Source organism: Periophthalmus magnuspinnatus, chromosome 16, assembly GCF_009829125.3.
Source record: "Periophthalmus magnuspinnatus isolate fPerMag1 chromosome 16, fPerMag1.2.pri, whole genome shotgun sequence".
In the NCBI taxonomy this organism is placed as follows: domain Eukaryota; kingdom Metazoa; phylum Chordata; class Actinopteri; order Gobiiformes; family Gobiidae; genus Periophthalmus; species Periophthalmus magnuspinnatus.
Window position 1 is genome coordinate 29,045,863 of NC_047141.1, and position 27,544 is coordinate 29,073,406.

The window sequence follows — 27,544 nt, forward strand, 5'->3', positions numbered from 1 at the left end:
CACATGAAACCACTCCAGAGCTGCTAAATCACTCCAGGACGGTGACTCAAAGCGACCACAGCGTATGAACCTGGGACTGAGGCGGTACTGCGTGATCTGATGTGAGTCCAAACGCTCCGAGGCTCCTCACGGTGCAATAGTAACGACAAGGTTAAGGAAGTCAAACTCTTCGTTTACGACGGACGGAGCTTAAGTAACAGGGAATACTCCGTTTTCTTACATTTGCATCGTCTAATTATACGATTCCTCAAGTGTGTGACCAGAGCGGATACCGTATGCAACGTGTACACTTAAACAAAAAGTGCAAAAACTTCTCCAGCGGGACAACGAAATTACACAACATCATCTTTCTGCAACAAAATTAATTAACCAAATAGAGCTGAACGATTTAAACTGCAGCTTTTCCGACAAGCTTTGCGATTAGATTTTAACAATAAGAGTCTGTTTACACTTGAAAAATGTGCATAAGAATTGAACCGACAAACTAAAACAGAAAAGAATCACATTTCAGATCGAAACTACAGGGTTTGCAGTTATTTAAAACGCAAAATAAGACAGAATATTTTGTCGTTTTAGGAGGATATAATGGTAGTTCCAAAATGGCCGCCGTTGCGATTTGCTAAATGTGTTGATTCTAATTTCCGTTGAACTCTATAACAATCTCGACATCTACTTTGAACCGTGCAAACTCCACAAACCGCACTTGAGTGGAGCGGTCAGCCGATGACAAGTGGGAAGGGGCGTGTGTGTGTGTGCGGGACGGGGGGTGACAGGGGAGAGACGACAGGACACGCTGCTTCCAAGGGGGGAGGGGTGAAGTTTGACAGTCGCTCGCAGTTGGCAACTCGGATCCAGGATGCTTTGGGGGAGGACAGGGAGAAGTACCAGAGATTGAAGCCAGAGGTACAGACAGTAGACCAGGGTGAGTAGACCACACGGCTAAAGGGGGGACGAAGGGACGCACCGCTCCTCCTCTGCTAGATTCAAACCTCCCAATGACTCGGATATGAACCTGAATGGGATGTATTTTTACTAAAGGAATCAACCAGTTTGCCTGTCTTAACCTCTGAGCTGCGCCTCTCTCAGCCTCTGCAAAGGACTTGATTGGCTGTAAGTAAAATTTTGCATACACTTTGCACTTTTGGGACCTTTTTATGTCAGTTTTTCACTTTTTTTTCCGCTTTTTATGACAGTTTTGATTGTACGAAAGAAACAGAAGCCATTTTTTCTGCTCTTAATGTGTGAACGAGCAAACTTTGCCCTGCCATCGGCCTCTAGGTGTTTTGTAAAAGCAATGTGGTCTCATTTTTATGTATCTTTCTATATTTTTTCACATAAGTAGAACAAAATCTTAACTTGTATCAATGAGCGTCCCGTGAGATGCTGTAAGTTCCTCCAATTTACGTCCATGTCCCAAACGCAGGGCTCTTCCCAGACGTCAGAGAAAGATGGGCCGGGGTCTGTGTTGTTCCTGGTGTTGCTTCGGAGCTGGATCTTTGACTAAAATGTTCTCCGTGTGTTTAAATCCGTGTGTCGTGGGTTGTGTGTCTGCGGTGAGTGTGTGATCGCGACAGGACGTCCACAGGGAAGCCCGCTGTTGTTGAGGTCTGAGATTCTCCGCGTGTGTGGGGTTTGAATCCCACTCTCTCCCGGGTGACGCTTTCAATTCCAGCTGATGTCACTGATATTCCCTGTTGAGGGGGGGTGATGCTAACTAGAAGCACTGCTCTGTCACAAACTAGACTTCGATCTGAGCGTTATTTTAACACATTCTGGCCATAAAGGATTGATTTTGTTGGAGCTACGACAGGTGAGCTGACAGGACTCTCAAACAGCGTTGCAGTCGCAGGTTAGCTAGCATTAGCCAACAATTTTTTGGTTAGTTACGCTCAACTTAAAAAACAAAAAAAACAAACACGTAAACGAGACAAACGCTCACATTGATCCCAGACTCCTGAAAATGTGATATTTAATTTCATTTTGTGTTTTTTCTTGAGTTTTCAGACTAACTTCAATCCTTTCTGGTAGTTTTTGCTAATGTATGCATCGTGTCACCATGGTAACTGCTGAATATTCATCCATAGACATGTATGCAGAACCCTCCCAGCGTGATGCCATTGCAAAGTATTAACATGGGTTTGTCTGTGTCTCTGCAGTAACAAGCCTCTGTCTCGTTCTTTCTGCAGACACAGAGAGAGGACAGACGAGAGGCTTCTCCTGGTTCTAGCCTTTCTCTCCACTCTGACCCCGGCTCCTCACCACCATGACCCTGGCGGCCTCCGAGAGGTCACTGCTCATCAGAAACAAGTTCCGCTCAGGTGAGAAGCCGATAAAACCGAGAGAAACCTATATAAGATCAGATTTTGGGTGTGTGTTTATATGCACACAGGAAATATCATCATCAAAAACACATCAAAAAGTGAATCAATGGGTTTTTAGAGTAAGGTTCGCTGTTGTATTGGGAGACAAAGTACAAAGAATTTAAAAATAATAACTTATATTTTGTCTGTGGCATAAATTTTTTAACAATCAGAAAGTAATCCGATCGCTCACAACTCCAAAAATCCCGAAAAGGAACAGATTTTTGTCATTTTTTTTGTTTGTTTTGAAATATTTGCACATACTCTATATTCCGCAGCACTAGACTAAACACCTATTAAACAAACAAGACTTCTACTGTGCACAAAATCATAATAACACATTTATGTCGCACTTACTGTAAATTTAATTATTCATGCTAATGCTAAGCGGCTAGCCACAGCTCCTCTGAGGTAGACTGACAAACGCGAGGCGACTGCACGTCCAAGGGCACGCCAACACTACGCACAGGTGTCAGCATTGTCCGGCTCTCTATCGTACTCCAGATCCACTCACTTATTCGCTTAAGTCGACAAGGCGAGTGAAGAGTCTTGCCCAAGGACACAACGACAACAGCTCATTGTCACATCAGTAGCCTTCCTCTGAGTACGTAAACATCTCCACAAACAGGTGTATTGTAAGCGACTATTATGTTACGTATAATAGTTGTGGCCTGGATCGATCAGGGTTCAGGGCACAAGTGTCTGTTACATGAAGAAATTACACAAAAGTGAGTAATCTGCTTTGTGGCTCCATACAACAGATCACAAAGGAAAAGTTTTTCTCTTATTTCACCTTGACTCAAACAGATCTGGGGTACATATTGTCATGGAAATGATCTGTAAAATAATACCAGAACATATAAGAACACTGTTTATTTACCGCTGCAAATGTAATAAACCAACATAAACGGTCCCACTACTGACAGACACAGTTTTTGCAGCAGTGGGTCCAGAGAAATGGGGTAAATACACGTACAATTTACATTTAGCTCAGTAAAAATGTAAATGGAAAACACAAAGTTACCTGTAGCCTCCTGTGAGACTAAAGCAAAGGTGCCCAAACTCTTTTCCAAGAGCCATGTCTTGAAAAATATTCGATACGGAGAGTCACAGCCCAGTTGTCAATACCGCAGATTATTCAGATGAGTGCATTTAACATAGTTTTCACCTCATACTTTAATTAAGGCTTGAAATATTAATATTAGGTCTGTATGACGATGCGATAATGTGATATTACTTAGGTTATATTGGTGGAATTGATCAAATTTGGTGTAAAAAGTACTGATTATGATCAATTGGGCCAGTAATAAGTGGCGTGAGGGCCAGATTTAGCCCTTCTTTTAACACTTCTTGCAGTGTATCTAAAATTTCTACCACAATATTTAAAAGTATCATAGAAGTTCATTTGTTAGGGCTGTTGAATTGAAATTTGTCTGAAATCAGGTCCTATATAACGCAAAATTGATTCTTATGAGCTTTCAGTCTTGTTATAATGCTGTTAGCTCATCAAAAACATACCTGGAGTAATCCTTTATTATTAGTCTGTACATCTCCAAAGCTCAAAATGCTCTGTTCCACCTTGTGATGTCATGAAGTGGTAGTTTTCAAGCTCCTTTTACCTTTAATTCAGTCGAGATTTGGCAATTCCAGAGCTGAAATGATCCAAATTGTTCTAGTGAAGGTGTGTGGAGTTTAAAAACATAGTGGTGCACTTCCTGTATTACCACATGATGACATCACAACGTAGAACAGAGTGTTTTCTGTTTGAGAGAAGCCCACAGGATAAATACACAGGGTTTGTTTGCGTTTATCTTGGCACTGAACGATACGACAAACGCTAAAAACGTATTCTGACCTGATCCTTGTGACAATATGGTATTTTAGTGACATGATTTAATTCCGGTATTCAGCGCTTCTCTGTTTATTTGCAGCACTTTGCGCAAACACAGGCACTTTCCGCTCCGTCACCCCCTATTGGTCAGGTTCTGTAATGCGCTGAGTGAGTGACAGGTGGATTAAACCAATCACGGTGAAGAAGCGGAGGATTGTAGTTAGATTTCTCAAGAATCTGTGTTTGGAGGGGTTCAAAATGTGCAAAAAAAAAATTATTTATGTTTCTTTTCGTGACTACTCTCTGGAGAATTTTATCAATATAGCAGCAGCGTTCCATCTGTATTAAATAATATTGTCCTCTACAATTTAACGACATCTAAAACATAATTAAACAACAGCTTCGGCTTACGCTTTACGCTTTATTATAATGACGTTAAACTGGGATTTACAATATGGTCTCTCATTACCTCTCTACTGATTCTCCCGTATTTATGTTAAACACTAACATTCTCTCCCTTTGCGACGCTACGCAAGCTTCCAAACAAGTTGTGCGGTGCGGCGGCGTTCCCAGGCAGCTGTTGCAAACGGCTGGTAAAATAGAAAGAAGAGGAAGCGAGATGAGAGGGTCCCTAGGTGTGTGACCACCTGCTGGAAACGTGATTGTTGGGGGCAGCTGCTCGGAGTCTGTACATAGTCACGCGCTGATCGGCTTTTTCACCGATGTGACACTGGTGCCGCCGTTAAAGACCGGAGCAGAGTCTCGGGCAGTGAAGTAATGCGATTCCACTACTACACCACAACAATGTTACGTAAAAGACACAGATATAAGTAATGTTGCTATTCAGATGCGTTAGGGCCGCGGCTCACGTTTGTTTTTAGCGCTGCGCTTGTCAGTAATTATTTTCTCGATTAGAACACTGGCCAAGTTCGAGTTCTATTGTTGCTTTGAGATTTTAATACTAATTTAAAAGCTGATTGAGGTGCAGCTACGGCGATTAGGCTGTTAAACGCCTCGATTGCGAAGCTTTGTTTTTACGGTGTGATTGTTGTGTTAAACTGTTAGCGGAGAATAGGAATCGTTTGCGCTTTAACCTTGTCGTATTAAACCGTTCGTATTGTCTGATGCGGCTCAAATGCTCCTGGGGGATGAGTCTGAACTGAACTGAGGTCAAAGCGATGACCTTTTCATAGAGAATAAATAACAATATCCAAGTCATAAAGTGTGTTTTCTTCTGGACAGTTCAGGATTATAAGGCAAGGAAAGTTTATTTGTACAACGCAAAGTAATTCAAAGTGCTTTACGGACTGAGAAAGACATTAAAACCACGATACAACATAAACAATCATCATAAAACTAACATTAAAAGAGAAGAACGCAGAATAAAACCATTGCAACATTACAACCGCACTGTCTTTGTGATAAATGCAACCCTCCCACGTGGTCACCATAGTGATTATTGAAATAAGAAATGCATTATTTATTTTCAGCCAGTATCTAGTTGTTCTAATCGTCTGTTGCGCTCATAAAATAACTATGAAACACAACACATAAACACAAATCAGTTCATTTCCAAACAATCATTAAAACGGTGAAGCAGCTCAGATAATAACACCGTCTGCAAACACGAAAAATCAGATTTTTGGATCATCTTTCTTCATGTTGCGTCATGTTATTATATCTAAAGTAATCAGCGGGGACCAGCTGGTTTTTAGGCAAACTACCAACGTGTTACAACAGATTAAATACAAAATATGCTTGAAGAAAACTGTGGGTAGGGCTGTGGAATTAACTGGATATAATACAGATGGTTTTCTATTAAAACAACACAAATTCAAATGTTTAGACCTGTTACATTATATCACCTTTTAAGAACAGCTTTTGAGCATTTTTGTGATTATTACACGTAAAACAGTATATACAGGTCTATTATTTGAAATGCATATATGTAAAAGCTGGTTTTCTGCGGAGAGGAGGAAGAGCAGAGTTTGCAGTCGCACAGCTGGCTCTGACGTTAAATGGACTATTAATTTAAAACGTCTAATCTAATTTCAGCCCTCGAACACGTCTGGCCTAAACACAACCGTAAGATTTTCTGGTCATTCCTCAGACAGTTGCGTATTATAAGAGTAAGTGTATATATGTGTAGTATGGTGTATGCAGGGGTATTGATTGAATGTAATGTAATAGCACGTAGAGCATGAAGAGTAGAGTTAGCAGTAGCACAAACCACGATGACGTTAGCGGTCGGGGATGTGTGGGGTTTGGTGGAGAGAGAGGGACAGCTGACGGGGGGGATGGGCCCACAGAAATAGACTCAGTGAGAGATAAATAGTTTGGTGGCTTGAAGTACCCCGCTCTCCCCTCTTTCTCCCCTCTTTCTCCCCTCTTTCTCCCCTCTTTCTCCCCTCTTTCTCTCAGGTCTCCCGTGGTCCTGCCCAGCTTCACCTGTTTGTGGGTTGAATGTTGATACAGTGAGCAGGGCAGGCATGCGAGACGATATTTAATCTACGAGCGCTGGAAAGTCAAGGGCCGAGGGTCTGTGTTATAAGTGATCGTGATTCTGCTCAAGCTCTGCCTCGATTTGTGCACCTCGTCTTATGTATCTCGTTGTGTTATGTGTCTCGTCTTATGTACCTTGACATATGTACCTCGTCTTATGTACTTTGTCTTATGTACCTCAATTTATGTACCTCAACTTATGCACCTCGTCTTATGTACTTCGTCTTATGTACTTCGTCTTATGTACCTCGTCTTATGTACTTCGTCTTATGTACCTCAATTTATGTATCTCTACTTATGTACCACACCTTATGCACTTCGACTTATGTATCTGGTCTTATGTACCTCAAGTCATGCCCCTCGTCTCACGTATCTTGTCTTATGTACCTCGACTTATGCAGTGATGGATAAAGTACTTAATCTTGTTACTTAAGTAAAAGTACAGATACAGAGGCAAAAATTACTCAAGTAAAAGTATCACATGAAAAATCTACTTAAGTAAAAGTATTTAAGTAGCCGTTTAAAAAGGTACTTTAAGAGTAAAAACTAAAAGTATTTCACAAGTATTGTTAATTTGGCAAAGTGTAAATGTAGTGATATTAATTTTTAACATATTTTGGTCGACAGTAACAACATGAATCAATTTCTTCATTTTTCGTATGAATTTTGTGTATTTATTTTTGTTTTTCTCAAATCCGAAGCTTGAACTCAGAGTGTTTCCACAAACATGGTAAAAATAACCCCTCAAACCATATAACAAGTACTCTTTACTTTTCAGCCCTTTTAAAAATGTAGTGCAGTAGAAAGTACAGATACTGCTCTCAAATGTAGTGAAGTAAAAGTAAAACGGATCTACTTTAAAATGTTCTTAAGTAAAGTACAGATACCTGAATATTCAACTTAAGTGCAATAATTTACTTCTTTTACTTTGTTACCTGCCACCACTGGTTTTATGTACCTCATCTTATTTCCCTCGCTTTTCACTGTCAGTCTGATGTATGTGTCAGTATTAAAAAAAACAAAAAAGCCAAGACGTTGATCAAAACAAATGTGTGACACTTAATAATAATTACACCTTAATTAGCCAGATTAAAAACTGAAGAACTTTGAAGGACTTATTCATAATGTAAATAAGTAAACGTATCACATGAAAAAATCGGCTTAAGTAAAAGTATTCAAGTACCTGTTTAAAATGTACTTAAAGTGTAAAAAGTAAAAGTATTTTGCTATTGCATATTACTGGGTTTCAGACAACATCACGACATTCTATAGACCAATAATATTTAACACAGATACATTTTATATGGTTAAAATTCAGACTTTTGTTGTGATGCAGTGAGTTCTTGGGTCTGGTCACTAATAGAAATGATCAGATCCAAAATTTGTGTGTTTATCTTTTGAATATTTCATGCACAATATAATTAATAGGTATATCTGGCTCCCATTTTGAGGTCTTAAAAGGCTTCAAATGTACTGACTTTGATAAAGATTTGTGCTGAATTTTGTTCAACAGAAACAACTGAATCGATCTTTTTATTCCAGCTGTTTTTATTTGTATATTTCTTCTTTTTTTGCTCAAATTATGAACTTGTTAAAAAATAAACCCTCAGCCTTTTCAGCGGGTCTCAAACAATAATAAAAAATACTTTAACTTTACACTGTTTAAAAATGAAGTGGAATAGAAAGTACAGATACCTGCTCTTAAATGTAGTGCAGTAAAAGTAAAAAGAAAAGTACAGATACCTAAAACTTACAGTACTTTAACCACTGACTAAGCATGATTCAAGCTTAACAACTAATTAAATACTCACCAAATCTTAAACCCTAACGACCTTAACTCTTATGATATAATCACTCAGTCTGAATCATTCTTAATATATGTGTTCATTTACAGTCTTTGTTCAAGCTCTATTAAACTGTGGAGTAGTTATAAAGTATTACCAATATATGTGGTTATTATTCGCTTTAGATCAACATAAAATGATTAAACATTGATTTAGGGTCAACGTTTCATTTCCATAGAAGCCTGTTTTGGTCATAAATCTGGAGGTGGGTCTATAGCTCCTGACAGGTCGCTCCGGAGGTGTCGAAGGATGGGACTACTTCACTTCACAGACAGCCTGAATACGGGAACTTTTATTACAAGATCTCATGATTGTGTGAGTCGAAGGACAGACCGCACTAGAACTGAAAAGCTTTTGGTTATTTTGCTTCTCATAAATGGAATATATCTCAAGGACTCGCAAAACTGGATAGATCGGTGCCACTAATGTGCTTTAATAATCTGGTGCTACACATTTATACTCACACCTGCTCCTGTTTTAAATGTTTAAATGGACGTATGGATGTAGTTATGTGTTTTGTTGTTTTTTTGTTCTGTATTTTTCGCATGGTGCTCGTGCAAAGAGAGTCTAAGTGCTCTCGTTGGACTCTCTCTGTATAAATATAGATGAAATGAAATGAAATGCACAACACAAATTTCTCTTTGGGGACAATACAGTGTGTCTTAGCTTTAAAGTGCTGTGGTGCTGTGGACTAGGACTGAACACATTCAGGGGAAAAAACATCAAATTCGACATAGTGAGTTATATGTTTGTAAAAAATAAAGAAAATATAAATAAAAAGCAAGTTTCCATTCAAAGTGGAGAATAGGAGGATCAACCTTTGCTGAATTATTGACATATGAAGTGCCAAACTAATACAATAATCCCATATATTTCAGAACATGCTGCAGACTGTGAGACTCAATAAAAACAGAGTATTTGACTCTCTGATTGGGAGCGTTCAGATGGATTACAGGATTTTGACGTATTTCCTCTGTTTTGATGCAGTGCTGCAGCTGAGGATCCAGAACCGAAGGCAAAATGAAATCAATGCAGATCCGGGTGAGTGTGTGTGTGTGAGCATGTGCCTGTGTGTGGGGGTGAGTATGTGTGTGTGTATGTGAGTGAGTGTGCGTGTATGTGCATGTATGTGTGTGTGTGAGCATGCCTGTGTGTGTGTGTTCACTGCATTAAGCTCATATTAGATGAATCACCTGCAGCTTGTCTCACAAACTGATCATTTCCATTGATTAGGAAATGCCATTCACATCTTTTACACTGACATCTGTTTGTCCCTGTATTGTCCCTGTGTTCTCCCTGTATCGTCCCTGTATTGTCCCTGTATCGCCCCTGTTTCGTCCCTGTTTTGTCTCTGTATTGTCCCTGTATCACCCCTGTATCGTCCCTGTTTTGTCTCTGTATTGTCCCTGTATCACCCCTGTATCGCCCCGTTTCGTCCCTGCATCGTTCCTGTATCGCCCCTGTTTTGTTTCTGTATTGTCTCTGTATTGTCCCTGTATCGCCCCTGTTTTGTCCCTGTTTTGTCTCTGTATTGTCTCTGTATTGTCTCTGTATTGTCCCTGTATCGCCCCCGTTTCGTCCCTGTATCGTTCCTATATCGCCCCTGTTTCGTCCCTGTTTTGTCCCTGTATCGCCCCTGTTTCGTCCCTGTTTTGTCTCTGTATTGTCCCTGTATCGCCCCTGTATCGCCCCTGTATCGCCCCTGTTTCGTCCCTGTATCGTCCCTGTATCGCCCCTGTTTCGTCCCTGTTTTGTCTCTGTATTGTCCCTGTATCGCCCCTGTATCGCCCCTGTTTCGTCCCTGTATCGTCCCTGTATCGCCCCTGTTTCGTCCCTGTTTTGTCTCTGTATTGTCCCTGTATCGTCCCTGTATCGTCTGTCAAAACAAAACAAAACAAAAACAAAATACAACTCAAATCCATAACACACATGATCCATGCTACAAACAGCACTGGCTACTTACAAACGACGATGTGTGTTTTATTTCCAACATATTTTAAACTTAAAGGGGCATTATGTAACTTTCCTGCTTGTCTCCATAGAGATATTACTGCTTTTAAAAAAATATTATTATACAGTATGACATTAAAGGACCTATATTGAGTTATTTTCTGATCTATATTATAATGTTGTTTCCTCATCACAAACAGACCTGGAGTTGTGTTTTGTTTCATTCACACATGTTTAACACACAAACCCTGCAGATTTAGGCTGAAGTCAAATTGAAACATTTGGTTTCACCTCGTGATGTCATCATGTGGTAATACAAGAAGTGCTCCGCTTTGCTTTTAAAATCCACACACTTTCACTAGAGTCATTTATTTCAGATTTGGAACTGCCACTAATCTCTACTGAACAAAAGGTAAAAAGGAGGTGTTAACTTGAAAACTACCACTTCATGACATCACAAGGTGGAACAGAGCATTTAGAGCTTTGGAGATGTAGACAGCCTAATAATAAAGTATGACTCAAGCATGTGTGACTGAAAAAAACACAACTCTAGGTCTGTTTTTGAGGAGTTAACAACATTATAACACGACTTAAAGCTACAAGAGTCAATTTAAAGTTGTACCTTGCATTTACTCCATTACAGGTGAAATAAATGCTTTCTTACTGTCAATAGGCTTGCCTCTCCACAGATCTGACCTCTGTCTTGTCTCTGTTGAGCTAGATAAATTTAATGTCAACATTCTAAGTAAAGCAATAACATCTCCATGCAGGCAGAAAAGTTACACAGTGCACCTTCAATGCGCCATCTATTGGTCTGGAGTGTAATTACACGCTTCTCCAGCTGTATTTATTATTCTGCAGCCGTTGGGAACCTGGTTTACACTGTATGCAGCAAAAGTGTTCTATTATTTAGGGTTTTTTTTTGTGTGTTTTTACTGTGGATTTGTTAACTACTGTATATGAAAACCGTGTAGGAACAATATAGGTAATTTTTGTTGTTGCTTTTATAGGAAAATCCACCAGTCCACCTCAGAAAACAGACGACGAAAAGAGTGAAGCTCTGGTATGAAGTATTCCCTTTCCTGCAATACACTGAATATAGAGTATTTGCTAAGTACAAACACACATAATGTACATAAACCTGTCTGCTCACACGTTCTAGCAGAGAGTAGCAGCTGTACTCAGTGATATATGTAACATGAACCGTGGGACTGACTCTCTGTCCTCTGATGCAGCGTCTTTCTGATGACGGCGCTGCTCAGAAGTTGCCCCCTAGTGGTGTGAATGCTGAAACTGCAAAAGGTGACGACCCGCATTTAACGCTGCTGTGTGCTCATCTGTGCATCTGTGACGGGACTGAGTAAAACACTTTTGGTCCTGGTTTAGTCCTGTTCTAGTCCTGGTTTAGTCCTGGTTAAGTCCTTGTTTAGTCCTGATTTAGTCCTGGTTTAGTCCCAGTTTAGTCCTGGTTTAGTCCCGTTCTAGTCCTGTTTTAGTCCTGGTTAAGTCCTTGTTTAGTCCTGTTTTAGTCCTGGTTTAGTCTTAGTTTAGTCCTGTTCTAGTCCTATTCTACTCCTGGTTTAGTCCTGTTCTAGTCCTGGTTTAGTCCTGGTTTAGTCCAGTTCTAGTCCTGGTTTAGTCCATCTAGTTTAATGTGTTGTATGTAAGTAGCATTTAAGTGTGAACGCAGCTGTAGCCTCATGACTCACCTGTCTCACCGCTTCATGAATAATCTCTCGTGGGCTTAATCCACAGATTTACAAATAAACATAAAAATACGCAAATGTTTCCTCAAATATAAAATTCTCTGATTTGACTGTCAGCCTGATGATGGGTCAAGAAACTTAATCATAAACTTGATTTAAATGTAAGATATAAAAGATATAAAAAGATATAAGAAAATAGATGTAAGATATAAAAATATCCAGCCAGTGTTTTAACATTGTTTGACTTTATAATACACATGAACTACATAATTACACTTTAATTAGCCTTAATAAACACTTAATTAATAATGAACAAAGAGCTTATTAAGAATGATGCAGGCTTAGTACTTGCTGATCTGTTATAATGTTGTTTCCTTATCACAAACAGACCATTCACACATGTTTAACACACAAAAACTCTGCATATTCAGACTGTGTTCTTCTCTCAAACTGAAAACACTCAGTTCCACCTTGTGATGTCATCATGTAGTAATAAAATAATAAAGGAAGTGCGCCACTTTGTTTGTAAACTCCATACACCTTCATTAGAATCATCTGGATTATTTCAACCCTGGAATTGCCCAATCTCTACTGAATTAAACATAAAAAGGAGCTGTTAACTTGAAAACTCCCACTTCATGACATCACAAGGTGGAACAGAGCATTTTGAGCTTTGGAGATGTAGACCAGGGGTGTCCAAACCTTTCTCATTAAGGGCCATTTATAAAAACATAAACAAAGCTGGGGGGCGTTTGAGCAACTGTAGACTGGTTGCCGGTGCAGTGAAAACTTCAAATCTGCGTTATTATTACAAGTTAGACAGAACTACTAGACTTTTATTCACGCTTACATCCTCAAAGGGACACATTCAATATTTGAAATGGGCAGTAAGTAAATTTTCAGAAATGTACAGTTAAAAGTACTGTTGGGCCAATTCACCTGGAAGCTTGAGGGCCGTGAAAAATTAGTCTGAGTGCCACATTTGGCCCCCGGGCCTCAGTTTGAACATACCTGATATAGACTGTCTAATAACGCAGGATTACTCAAACATGTAAAAACACAACTCTAGTTATGTTTTTGAGGTGGTAACAGCATTATAACACGGCTTAAACCTCTGAAGAGTCCATTTTGTGTAATATCGGACTTAATTAATACTACAAACACCTTAATTACGAAGTTACTGAGCTTGAATCACGCTTAATAAATGATTTGTTCATTAAGAATGAACTTTTAAGGCTTTCAAATACTACGTAGATGTAGCGATACCCCTTCTCGTCGATCAAAGACATCCCTCCGCCGTGCATCCTGTAGACTAGGCCTCCGTAACATCACTTGTCAGTTATATCGACCGGTGACCTTGTTATACAGTGTTACCGCGGCGCCAGCAAACATATCAGTGATTGACAGCTCATGATAAACCCGCCCATTTGGGGATCAGACGCATCGTTTTCCCCCATTACTCACATGTCACTCTCTCTTCTCTCGTTATCTCTCCTACTTCCCCTCTGCACCTTGATCAAACATGACTTTTCCATTTGTATTCTTCTTATTATAATACCACCTTTTCAAATGGCTGATTCCCTCCGCCGCCTCCCAGTGCCCTTTAAATCCACTGCTCCGATACGCGCCGGCTGGTAATTATGTGCATAAGGAGGGCGCCATCTCCCAGGGAGCGTCAGTGTTTACTATTTTTTGATTCGTCTGCTTGTCTGAACTTTGACTAATAGCCTATGGGCAAAGCTGTGCATGCTCACCTCACATATGTTGAGAATCCTGTTGCTCTGGCCCCCCCCTCTTCTCTGTCCCGGTCCCCCATCTGCCTCCCTCTTCCTCCTCCTCATCGTCGTTGTGTTGATTGGTGCTGACTTTCCGCTCTGCTGCCCCCTACAGAGAGGAGCGTGTGCGGGACCCACCGGCACAAGAAGGCACGGCAGGCTCCAGAGCTCGTCGAGAGAGTCCCACGTTTGTCTAGTACCACCGAGCAGCAGCAGGACCACCGGCTCCCCCTAGAGAACCGTGAGTGAATAGACGCACACACTTTTCTGTTTTTCCTCCCGTGACCTTACCTCCCTTTACTCCTTCACTTTTAATATCTTTACTGTGAGAAAAAAACACAAAAATCAAACTATTATTCAGGATTATTGACACGGTGAATGAACGAAATGTGAAATCCTTAAAGAGTTTATGTTACGCAAAATGGACTCGTGTGAGCATTAAAATAGATAAATCACTTCACTATAAGAGAAAGTGGGAGGTATATTAAATAAATATATAGAAATTGTTGTTTTGGAAATATACAAACGTAGAATATTGAGTATCTTGTCTAAAAATTTTACTATAAAACACAAAAACAGAGAGAAACGTCCAATGTAATCTATTAAAGGTCCTGTATTACGCAAAATTGACTGTTATAAAGTTGTTTCCTCCTCAAAAACATACCTGGAGTTGTGTTTTCTTTCATTCACACATGTTTTTAATATTAGTCTGTCCACATCTCCAAAGCTCAAAACGCTCTGTTCCACTTTGTGATGTCATGATGTGGTAGTTTTCAGTTGAACAGCTCCTTTTACCTTTTGTTCAGTAGAAATTGGGCAATTCCAGGTGTGAAATCATCCAAATGATTCTAGAAATGAAGGTGTGTGGAGTTTAAAAACACAGTGGAGCACTTCCTGTATTACCACATGATGACATCACAAGGTGGAACAGAGCATTTTCAGTTTGAGAGAAGAAGAACTCAGCTTAAATATGCAGGGTTTGTGCTTTAAACATGTGTGAATGAAACAAAACACAACTTCAGGTGTTTGTGATGAGAAAACATCAGATATAGGCCATTAATTTAAAATTTTTTTTATCTATGTGACCTGGGTTATGAAATCAAACTTTCCAAAGAATAAAATAAAGTTGAGGCGACATAAACAGCCAGATAAAAAAGCACTTTACATTACGATTATACTGTGGCCTGTATATTAACGATAAACTTAACATCCCTAATCCCCAGGTACGTCTTGCTTCGCCCTGCCCTCCGATGTCTTCGAAGATGACATCTCCTCTTGCTCCTCCTCCTCGTCGCCCACGGAGCAGCACGGCACCCACAGATCAGCGGCCTTCCCCTCGTTACCGCTGCTTTCGGGCGAACAGTTACTAAGTGACTTCTCTGCGGCGGGCACACAGCTGCACCACAGCCCAGGTCACACTCAGGTGAGGGGGCAAAGGGGGTGGAGGATACAGAGCTGGAGTGAGATTAACTGAGAGAAAGAGAGTAGACATATGCAAATGGATCAATGCTAACATTTTATACACTTTTTATGGACAATAAGATGTGATTTTCAACGTTAAATTGTAATTCCTCAGTCGTCCACTAGGTTCATCGTGATTATACTTGTTCTGATACAGCTCAAAATCATGCTAAATCTGCAGGAAAGGTTCACTTCTGTCCTGTAAATGTGACTTTTTTAGTGTCAATACCTGCTCAAATGAAGGTCTAGTTTCGATACGTCTTTTTAGTATCGATTAGTATCTGATTATCGATACTTTTGACGACCCTATGCCATTTTACAATGATCATCCGCCACTTAGCACGCAGTATTAACACGCAACTAACGCATCGATTTTTTGGCTTACACATCACTTCCAAAGGTTATAGATGCACTTTTCTGCCTTTTTCTGTGGAAATGTTATTACTTTGCCTGAAATGTTCTACAGTATGGCATTAAATGAATTGTTGAGGGATTTCTAACAGTAAAAACCTTAAAATCAATCAAAAGGTCAGATTTATTGAATCAATTGTGCACAAAAGAGCTGTTGTTTCTAATAGTGTCGTCTCGTCCTCAGCTACAAATGAACATACAAACAGGGTATTTATACCATCAAAATAATCGTACACAATCAATACACGTAAGGATTTAGGAATTAGTCAAACAAATAGATGACTATACATATGAATACAAGCAAAGATTTAGGGTAAAGAATGACATAACACTATCTATCGCCGTGGAGACAAGCATGTGACAGCTCCAGGTTACGTCACAGGTTACATCTGAGGAGAGGCAAGCGCAATCACACAAAATAATGCATGCGTTTCAAGGATTTTAGAAATAAAAGCACCCTGTAATTGATTAAACAAAGACATACTGTGCAATATTCCAGGCAATTATAACCACGGAAACAAGCAAGTGACAGACCCCATCCGGAAAAGCCACACATTTAAGGAAAACGCATGGAAGTTTAGGACTTTTTTTAGTTAAATTAAAAAAAAACCAAAACAAAACGCATTGTGAGAGTAAACTGTAACTGTTGCTAGCCAATTTGTAAATCTGAACGCAGCCATATTTTTATTCATCCTTGTGTAAATGGGACATCTTTGAGTCATTTTCATTTCATTTATCTTTATTTCTACAATGAGAGTCCAATGAGAGCACCAGACTCACCCACAGCTCAAACACAGGGCACTCGAACACAAAGATATTAATTCAATTGCATAACATTACCCTGATTTTATAAACACTCTTGCATCATCCCGTTGCCTTCCCTACAGTCTGGCTTGGCGTTGCTCCCGGCAACCGAGGGCATCCGACATCCTCTAAGTGTTACAGTGTGCGAACCCGGCTCCATGGCAACAAGTGTGCGACCGAACGGGCTGTACCTCCCCTCGGCGACCATGCCCCTGCTGCCAAAGGTGAGCTGAGGCCACCGCTCGCTAATAGTATCGCACTCGGAGAAAAGTGCTCACATTTCTGCCTCATTAAAATTGTATAAAGCTCTGTGAATATGAAAATGGTAATGGATTTTATGGATCCTCTTCATTGTTCGCATCAGTGAGTGTTTTGTAAAAAGATTAACCTAAACCTGTGTACTTGCTGTTGAGATTGAAGGAGACGTAAGAGGCTTTTTTGGAGTATTTTGTATAAAACTTGAACATACTTAGATCCTTATTCGCGTTTTCTTCACTGGAAACAGCAATACTGATCTATAACAGCTTAATAATAGAAAAAAAAAACATTGACTTACTACTTTTTCATTTAACAAGCAGTGGGTTTTCAGTTGTTTTGTTTTTTTTATTATTATTGACAAATGGTTACGTGACATTTTTGAACCCTACATGTATGACTCAAACTCTTAATTTTCTTTTAAATAATTGGAAGAATAGCAACGACCCTGCTATTGTTCATTGTTCTGGGTCTGAGGATGGAGTTATAGACGGTGGAGAGATTATGTCTTCTTTAAATCCCCTCTCAAACCATTTCTTTTCTCTGGCTAAGATCTGAACTTCACTATCTTCAAAGGAGTGGTTAGTGTCTTTGAGATGGAGATGAACAGCAGACTGGGGTCCTGAGCAGCTCTCACACCGGTGTTGGTACATTCTTTTATGGAGCAGCTGTTTAGTTTTTCCAATATAATGCTCACTTCACTCTTCACTACACTGAAAAGAGTAGACTACATTACTTTGTTTATGTCTTGGGGTGTTGTCCTTTGGGTGAACCAGTTTTTGTGGGTTTGAAAAAGACAGAAATCTCATACCGTCTGGAAATTCTCTGATGTTTTTCTGTGTAAGGAATGGTAACACCTTTCCTTCTAGGTTCAGATTCCCTGTTTGGAATTGGAAGTAAGTACAGAGCAGTGGGCGGACATAGGGGTTAGGTGAAAACTGATTTTCTTCTGCGCATTCAAGCCTTACTCAAACATGCACGAATCAAACAAAGTACACAATGAGTAAACTAAAGGTCACATGGTAAATGGGCACGTTTTTTATACAGCGCTTTTCTACCTTCAAGGCACTCAAAAGCACTTTACATCAACGAATCACTCACGCATTCACTCACCGGTGTATGCACTGGGGTGAAGTGGGTTGAGGCTTTTACCCAAGAACACAAAGGTAAAACTGATCTGTGAGAGCTAGAATCGCACTGGCAACCTGTGAGTCAGTGGATCTAACCGCTCAACCAATAACGTTTATGTCGAGAGCGAGATTCAAACCGTCAACCTTCAGATCAGTAGCTCTGACGCTGACCCAACTGAGCTACTGCCGCCTCAGGGTGATGAAGAGGAAATACAATTATAGCGCAGTTAAAAGCTCCTCAGTCGATTTTGCACATGTCCTCTTTAATTCTTTAACCTTGTGGGAAGAGTTTTCACCTGTTTAGTCTAATGCAAAGCTCTGTCTAAGCTGCTCTGCATTCATTACTGTCAGTGTGCACTAGTGGAGTGGCCCGTAGGTCAACACATTCACACGCAGCTGCACGCCTCTGTGTCGGAGCAAGCGTACTCCTTTTGTAGATTTCATGTCACGTTTAACCCTGATACGGGCCAACTACTGTCAAACTGCATGCTATTTTACACGATACAGAGAAGGTTTGAGCTTGAAATCTTCATTCACAGGCAGCACGGCCCCCCAGTCCAACCTGCAGCTCCACTCCGCCCTCTCTCAACTTAAACCAGATGCCCCGTCCACGGAAACAGCGGGACAGCAAACCAAAAATGAAGAAGTTGAAATATCATCAATACATTCCTCCGGACCAAAGAGGAACTGCTGGGACGACAGGTAGCCTTTGTTATCGATGTGTCAGTGTGGGATTTTTAGGTTTTGTGTTTTGTGTTGGAGCTGCAGATTCACTGGTCAAAATACAGAGTCAAAAATGTGCTCAGTTCAACAGTTAAATGCGATCACAAAGTAGAGCACGGCTAGATGATATCACAAACAAAATGATTATTATTAACTATTACAATTTTGATCAATTACTTTCAATATTAATTTAAAGATTTACAACATTTAAATAGACTTGAATCCATAGACTGTATATATAAATGCACATAGCTAACCTGCTAACCGCCGTGTTCCAACCAGGAAGTGATCATGGGCACACTTCTGCCTCCATCGACTCACCCGTCTCTCTGTAACTGCTCCACTGAGCGTCGTCATTTTGGTCTTTAAAATGTTCGTATTAACCCGATCTACGTGATCCTGGGTTTTTTATTTCGCTATTGTGTCTGTAAATCAAGATATAAACATTAATAACAGACAAATTAGGCGCCTTCTTTCCCTGAGGTTGCTCCCGGTAGCGTTAGCAACAGATTTGATTGACAGTGTTGCTAAGCGCCTGCTCTGTGCTAAACCAGCGGTGCAGGTGGGATGGGGCGTTACCTTCAACAGCCTCGCTCCGGATTGACTCTTTGGTTGTTATGACACTAGCCGTCGGAATTCCAAATATGTTATAGGAATATGAAACTCGGCTCGACTGACGTCTGTGAGCTTCATTTGATTGAAGCTGAACTCGATGGGCGATGGAGTCCACTTCTTTATACAATCTGAGCTTGAATCATAAACAAATGGTCCAGTATCTTCCTCCAAAGCCTTAACTCTACTCAAAAACCACATGCCTTTACTGACAGGGCATTGGCTGTAGACCTCCTGATTAAAAAGACCCATTATCACTGAGGATTAGAAATGAGAAACATGTTTTGGCACTGTTTTGGTCTGATATTTTGTGTGTATTTCCAGTGGCAGGAGCCAAACAGAAGAGCCCTCCCTCGACCCCAGCGTTAGACCCGGCCTATTCCCATTTAGTGAAACAACAGCAGGTTTTCCTCCAACTGCAAATCCTCCAAAACCAACAACAGCAGCAGCAGATCACAGTGGTGCCCAGGTTTGTACAACTCACTCTGAACCAAGAATAACAGACAGATGTGGCGCCAAACAAACACTGTGCCATCATTTCTGCATTAGAAACAATTGTAAACACCATCTATCAGTGGGGTGGATATTTACATAAATAATCTTTTCTCTAGTGGAGATGCTGGTGATCAGGTGAAGTCGTCTGGAGCCCTGCCGCTGAACCCACAGCCCGTCCCTGCCGCCACAAACCAGCCCCTGGTGGACCCCAAACCTGCGGCTAAGCTTGAGCTGCTCCCCGCTAACCTGGTGGACCTGACGGTGAGACCAGGGTCTTTGTAAATGTGCAGTGACAGATGGGTCCCTTCATCCTGGTGCTTAACCTCTGCTCTTCTTTAGGTATCCGAGCTCCGGCAGCACCTGCGTAAGCGCGGCCTCCCAGTGTCTGGCACTAAGCCCGCTCTTCTGCAGAGACTGAGGCCCTTCCAGCTGCCCCAGCCGTGCGTGCCCCCCGTCCCCCTCTGCCAGCTGGGCATCTCCACGGAGACGCTGCCCACATCACTCAGTCCAAACCAGAGCCCCATCTCCAGCGCCAGCTCTGGATCTGACTCTCCCAGCCAGTGCCCAAGCAAACACATTTACATCCACAACCGCAAAATTCCTAATGGGATTGTGAGCGACGCTCCTAGTGGGATCTTGAGCGATATCCCTAATGCTTTTACAAATGCCACTTCAGTCAGTCTGGCAGGTGAGCCCTGCACCATGTTTTTGGCTCCTGCCAGCACTGCCTCGGGGACCCCCAGTCCCAGTCTGCCTATGTCATCGTCCTCACCCCTGCAGTGCGGGACCCCCTGGAGGACGGAGACTGAACAGCAACAGCAGCAACGAGAGGAGCTGAATGTGGAGCTGGAGATGAGGGAGCGCATGAAGAGTAGGCCCAGAGACCATTTAAACAACTCCAGCGAGGTGAATACTCAGCTCCTTTGTAATGATGTGCTTACACTACAAAATAACTAATCCCAAGAGAAGCACTAGGATTTAAGTTTCTCTTTCACAAGAATCAGTCAAGCACATTAGTCAAACTCTTTTTATCGCACACAGCTGTCACGTGGGGGCGCTCTACATCCTTTCCTGCAACAGGACTCAGGATGCTCAACAGAAAAGCCCAGAAACGAAGAGGAGTTGTTTACACAGGTAAGAACAATACTGTCAATATATATAAAAATAAATTGGGCCCTCACTTTACAGTAAGCACAAACCCAACTCCACTCATTTGTACACAGCTGTACTGCTGCCAGCCGTGTGACGTGATTGGTCAGGATTTTGAGCTGCCTGTGCAGATTACAGCGAGTCCAGTGCAGTCATCGCCCGCAGTGCGAAGTTTAGAAGAGGAGCTCCAGGAGGCCATTCAGAAAGCACAGGTCAGACTCAGCTCCACAGCAGCATGAGACCTGCTTTTGTTCAGGCAGTGAGTGGGTTTGTGTTGTCATTACACAGATGGACCCTCGCCAGTCACTAGACGACATTCTGGATGAGCCAATCTCCTGCAATGGTGAGCATCAGGAAACCAGCTGAAACACCACCTTTATTTGTCATGGTGTTTAATCTTTTTCACATATTTTGTCATGTAGACTCCGTTGCCGTGTGCGATGGCAAACCTTCGTCAGACGCCGCCCCCAGCCACTCTCCTCTTCCTCAGAGCGACCAGCTGCAGCCCAAAGATGACAGCTTCCTCCCGTCTCCTCTCTGCTCCTCTCTTCTGTTGGAGATGCCTCCTTCTCCTGCTGTCATACCTCAGAGTCAAGTGATCCCCGCTCCTCCCCCGCCCCCCCTCTGCACCTCGCCCCTGCCCTTGAACAGGAAGTCCCGAAAACGCCACGCCCCTCCCCCCTTTGACGCAGCCGAATGGCTTGAGACGCTCACGTGCGGCCTCCTGACTCCGCCCACAGCTCCGTTTGTAGAGCCCGACTTTAGTCTGGACTCGGACCTTAACGTCAATCGAGTGTTGGATCTGATGATCGAGCAGTGGTGAATGTACATGAACAACAGTGAAACAAACATCTCAACAAGAAAATACTGTTTCTGATCTCATCCAACCACAGCCGAGAGCTCCTCACTGGCTCCACGCAACGTCGAGAGCCACTACACGAGCCTCAGCGCAGTGATGGACTGTCTCACACACATTACCATGCATTCTTTAAAGCACTTGGACTCAGACAGACATTTAATACAAATCAATGTTTACAGTAAAAACTATGGAACACCTGAACCATAGAAAACAAACATGAAAACCTGAACTATAAGAGTCACATGTATGAAACCTGAAGCATCATACAGACGTGTCTCTGGCAGCTCTGGAGATGTGACTCATCTCCAGAGCTGTTCGACTGGAGCGAGTGTGGCCGCTGTGTTGACTCACTCATTCATAAAGACTTTTACAGTGTGTCTAATCTGCTCAGCCCTGACCCCAGAGCCAGACGCACAGTCGGCCCACAGGGGGCGCTGGCACGAGCCACACATACTGTACTGTTTGTGTGAGTCAACACACAGTGTATTATCTCTATCACTGCCAAATGCTTTGGTCCAGCCCGTTTGCCTCTGAGTGTCGGTCACAGAGCACAGAGCTCACAGGCTCGGCTCTTTTAAGTCCAGATTTCTGACATTCTATTTTAGCCCCAAAACCCGTGAGTGCCACTGGACATTTTTACCCCGAGTAATCAGAACCTCCACATTATTATTACCATGTTCAAGTCATTGTTCTCCAGCAAAGAAATCAAGCATCTCAAAATAGTTCCAGTTGTACTAATGCTCCAATCAGACCAATGTGACTTACTAAATGTTTCTCCCTTTGATTTTGTACCAATGAAGCCTGGCTTTTCCATTCAACAACCAAGTACTGTGTCAATGCCAGCCAAATGAAGGCAACTTTTAATGTTTTATACAATTTGACCACACTGTAAAATCACTCAAAATTCACTAGAATGATTTTTCACATTCTGCCTAAACCTGGCTTTTCAAATGGTTTTCAAAAACCTCATTTTTGTGCGATTGGTAGCTCAGTAATTCAGACTTTTTGAGCCAAAACTGTATTCCCTGATTATCCCATATGTTCCACGTAAATCGCTCTCTTTGAATGGACCAAGTACAGCCCTGTTTGCCACACGGAAAGTTCTGAAATGGCAAAAATGTTAAGTGAAAATTGAATATAATATATAATTTATCTTTGATTTGATTTATCTAAAAGCTCTACACTGATTATGAGGAGGGGCCAAGAACAGAGGACGTTAGATTCAGATGTACTTCCACATAAAGACGATGAGTGAATTCAAATGTTACACAGCACTTTTTATTAGTGCAATGGTAACTTGTATTATTTAAAATGATCTTATCTGATATTTATTTTTTCTCTTATATTTGATGTATTTGAGCAATTTGCTTTCAGTTAACGCCGTCTCAGACTCATTGTGAAACTGGAGAGCTGTTATAAGTTAAACAGTCCTGTGCGTTTTAACTGTATGTCATTTCAAACACTGTTTTTTTTTGAGTGCAATATCATGTGACCTCTATGCTGCAGTATTTTGTCTGTTTAAAGGTACACTGCGTAACAAATCACCTGCTTTGTTTCCCATGGAGATGTTATTGCTTTGCCAAAAATGCTCCACGGTACGGCATTGAACTTATTTATCTCCATGGAGACGAGCAGGCGACACCAAGAGGCCTATGTACAGGTCAGATCTGAGCAAAAAAAACCACACCTGCAATTAAATAAATGTAAGATAAGTCCCAAAGCAATAACAGCTCCATGGAGACAAGCAGAAAAAGTTACACAGTGTACCTTTAAGTAGCTATCCAAATGTGACCTGAAGGAGAAGGCACGGATTGCATTGCAGCTTCACGACAACGCTTTGACCACAATAACAGAAAAGTACACCAGCATGCGGACGGGTTGCTGTGAAAATCATAGTAATCAATAGGCGTTTTGGTGCATAAAAAGAGAGTGAGGCGGGAGAGTAAGATGCTACCTCCCGTGTCTTCCAAAGCTTTTGTGTTTTCTATCGTCTCTCTTGTTCATTTCCACTGCGACAGACGTCCAGTTGTAGCCTGAAGGCCCACGCTGTTCCCCGTGTTGGACGAGTTAAACACTGGTTAATAGGTTGATTATATTTCAGATGGAGGTAATGAGCCTTTTACAGATTCATGGGCAAATCACTGTGCTGTATTTGAAAGAAATACTTCGAAAATCCCCTTATGTTGCCTTCTAATTTCTCTCAGTGAAAAAGTACATTGCGTTCAGACGTAAGGAAACACGCCAAATTTCTTCTGGTTGTTTATTTTTTGAACGTGAGGGCTACTGTCGGCCATAACAGTGTCCAAAACAGACGAAAAATACCTTTACGTCCTAATCGGCACGTTTTAAATCTGATTTTAAAGTACGTAGTTTGGCAAATAAGGATGTCAAATGTGTTAACTTGGTTTGTGTTAATATTTTTCTAAGTTCTAGGTCCATCCGCATCATCTAATCTTCAAAATGTGGCTTTAATCGATCGCGACAAGGGCTTATAACTATGAGTTTCACAGCCTTGTGGAGTCAATCCCGAACCAACAAATTACAACATTTATGGATTTTTTTCAGAGATTTCTTTCATAAACAGTGATACTTCCCAACACTTTTAGTCCCCTTCGCTCCATCTGAAATTATAACATCAGATTATCGTGTCAGGAATGCAGCCTAAAGTATAATCTAGTATTTAATAAGACTTCATACGGAAACACACAAGGGTCAAACACAACTGGGATTCTGTGGGCCATTTTTTGCTGCTAAACTTGCCTTTAGTGTTTATTTATAATGTTAAAGTTACTTGTGCCAAAGGTGACAGCCCTGTAAATGATGTAAAGCAAAAAATTAAAGTCTTAATAGATTTTCATTGCGTCTTTTTCCTTTTAAAGTAACGAGTAATGCAGCGGGGGAAGGTAACGAAGTACAAGTAGTAATGTGCTGTACTTAAGCACAATTTTAAGGGGTCTGTGCTTTACGTAAGTGCATTTTACAGTGGATACTTTTTACTTTTACTTCACTACGCTTGTACTTTCTACTCCACTACACTTTTGAACTGGACTGAAAAGTGAACACTGAAATACTGCGAAATACTTCTACTTTTAACAGGTAACGCTTTTACTTAAGTACATTTTTACATGTGATACTGCTACTTTTAACTTTTTACCTCTGTATCTGTACTTTTACGTAACAAAATTGAGCACTTCATTCACCACTGGAGAAATAAGCGAACAAAAATCAACTGCCAATTATATTCACATTCACAAGAAACTGTTCCAGATGATTTCCCATTAAATATTGATGATTGGAAATTCAATTAAATATTCATTCACACCAATATGCTATCAGATATCAGTGAGACGTCTCTATCTGTTCAACGGGACCAAACTGACAGACTTTTTTATGCTGTCATTGTGCAGACAGTAGATACTTCCTCAGTGCTGCAGGCTGGTCAAAGGATTAGGCCATAACACACATGTACCGGTCTATGGCAGTGGCGCATCGTTTGTAGCCCGCAATAGACGAAATAGATGAAGTATCAGCTTTTTTACTATTATTCTATATGTTTTTTGCTGTAAATCCCCTCACCACACACTTTATACACTTTTCTCACACAGGCATTAACATTTTCTCACATTTCTCTCTTGTTTAAACTCTCTCAAAGTTCAAACCTTCGTAGGCGTCTTTGTCGGTGCAGAACGTTTCATTGACATTTTGTTTTTTGTCGTGGAGAAAACAAATCGCAAACGTACAGCACTTGAGAGTCACACTGCGATCCAACGTTTATGTAAATTTGTCTGAACACATTCTGTACTGTACAGGAGACACGGCACGGAGGAGACTGATGGACAATGGTCTACAGTCCAACAGCCAATCAGGACGCAGAACACAATGGTCTACAGTCCAACAGCCAATCAGGATGCACAACACAATGCACGTTCAAATGATGTAAAAAAAACACGCAAAATTACACCCAAAAAATCTGCGAAACAGCGAGACCGCGAAAGGTGAACCATAATATGGCGAGGGATAACTGTACACATTTTAGGTATTTATACATTACCTACCGGTAAGTACTTTTTACTTCACTGCATCTCAGAGCAGGTATCTGTACTTCCTACTCCACTACATTTTTGAACAGGACTGAAAAGTTAAAGTTTTTTTTTATTGTTATTATTATTGCATGAGATCTGCTGAAAAGGTAGAGAGTTTATTTTTAACATGTCCATAATTTGGGCAAACAAAAATATACAAAAAAACAACAACAAAACAAAACAAAAAAACAGCTAGGATTCAGTTGTTTCTGTTGAACAAATTTCAGCACAAATCTTTACCAATATCACTACATTTGAAGCTTTATAAGGCCTGAAAAACTGTGCAAAATAACTTTAACTTTTTACTCTTTAAGTACATTTTAAAAGAGTTACTTTAATACTTTCACTCTGACATAGATTTTCTCAGGTGCTACTTTTTCTTTTACTTGATTATTCTTTGTTCTAGTATCTGTACTTTTACTTAACTAACAAAATTGAGTACTTTCTGGCTCTGTCATTTTACTTAAAGAGCCAGTACCTGATTTCAAACCATGAGTCAGTTGCATGTTTAAGTTTGAACTTTTAGCCCCGCCCCTTAGTCCTTTCTGCCGCTCTGACATTGCACCATGACAGAAACAACTGTCATGATAGAGAGCTGAGTGTCTGCCATAGAGTCAGGCTGTCAGCTTCCCATAATTCTTAGTAACGAGGCGCCTGATTGGATGAAAGCAGTAACCCTCTTCAGTAGCTTCTGTGTTAGTTATCACCTGAGAAAATCCTGTGTAAAAGTAATAGATTACATTTTATAGACTCATTTTATTTTTATTTAGCAGCCTTTACTACACAATCAGTGATATAAAGAGCATTTATCTTGACAATGTACTGGCCCTTTAATGTTTACTCCCCTTTAATTCAGTTATGTCCAGTAAAATCAAGACAAAAATAAATCTATGCACAGATTAAAACAAAAAAAAAGCAGTCCCGGTTGCTATGGTGAAATGCGTCTCGTCTTTCTATAAGATAAGTGTGGTTGATGTGCTTAAATGATTGATTGATCAGACGGAGACAGATGTGTGGCTCGTTTGTCTTCATTGTAATCAAAGATGCTCCTGTTACGTTTGCTTTGGGCTTATTTACAACAGAGGAGACGGAGGCAGCCTGGTCACCGTGACATTGAGAGTGTTTCTGCAGGTTTAACCCTTACTGAGCCTGAACAAAATCATTACACACATAATAATAATAATAATCCAACAAGCATAGAAACTAGATACTCATTTTTATAAGTATAGGTACTGGAAGAAAACCCATAAATAGGTTTGATTCCAGTTCAGTCCTGATGTAGACTTTGTTCGATCCTGTTCTAGTCAGTAAATAACCTTATTTCTGTACTGGATTATAGCGATATAATCCACATACAGACTTCAGCCTCTGCTCTGAGACCTTTAGATCCACTTTTTCACTCAACCCTTAGTTTCATAACAGCTGACGAATTTAAAAGCCATCACTGTACAGTCTATGAAAAAGTAGGTTGGTCATTGCTAACTGCTAATGCGCTAACTGCTAACGAGTCACTGTTAGCATAACAGTGAGTGTTGTGTTACTTTCACACATATGTTTATGCTGTAAGTCTTTTTAAAGCTCTGAACTCACTCTGT

The 27,544-nt window shown here is 40.8% G+C and overlaps 1 protein-coding gene across 2 annotated transcripts; it reads left to right on the forward strand.

Annotated features, from left to right (window-relative positions):
- The first annotated feature begins 844 nt into the window (after nucleotides 1-844).
- On the forward strand, nucleotides 845-24,724 carry si:dkeyp-69b9.3 (myocardin). 2 transcript variants are annotated; one of them, XM_055227592.1, is made up of 17 exons: nucleotides 845-922; nucleotides 1,039-1,110; nucleotides 2,187-2,318; nucleotides 9,525-9,578; nucleotides 11,498-11,550; nucleotides 11,723-11,789; nucleotides 14,084-14,209; nucleotides 15,192-15,391; nucleotides 16,728-16,868; nucleotides 18,569-18,731; nucleotides 19,689-19,833; nucleotides 19,976-20,120; nucleotides 20,199-20,765; nucleotides 20,901-20,993; nucleotides 21,083-21,220; nucleotides 21,297-21,351; nucleotides 21,431-24,724. In XM_055227592.1, the coding sequence occupies exons 3-17, from the start codon at nucleotides 2,264-2,266 to the stop codon at nucleotides 21,829-21,831; spliced, it is 2,403 nt and encodes an 800-aa protein (XP_055083567.1). In that variant the 5' UTR covers nucleotides 845-922; nucleotides 1,039-1,110; nucleotides 2,187-2,263; the 3' UTR covers nucleotides 21,832-24,724. The 2 variants fall into 2 exon arrangements, with proteins under 2 accessions (XP_055083567.1, XP_055083568.1); XM_055227593.1 differs by having other exon boundaries at nucleotides 854-1,110.
- The last annotated feature ends 2,820 nt before the right edge of the window (nucleotides 24,725-27,544 follow it).

Bases quoted from the DNA above. Each gene is read 5' to 3' on its own strand.
- si:dkeyp-69b9.3 (XM_055227592.1), top strand. From the start codon at position 2,264: ATGACCCTGGCGGCCTCCGAGAGGTCACTGCTCATCAGAAACAAGTTC. The intron at 9,579-11,497 runs GTGAGTGTGTGT...TTGCTTTTATAG, and splicing joins TGAAATCAATGCAGATCCGG to GAAAATCCACCAGTCCACCT. The intron at 15,392-16,727 runs GTGAGGGGGCAA...CCTTCCCTACAG, and splicing joins ACAGCCCAGGTCACACTCAG to TCTGGCTTGGCGTTGCTCCC.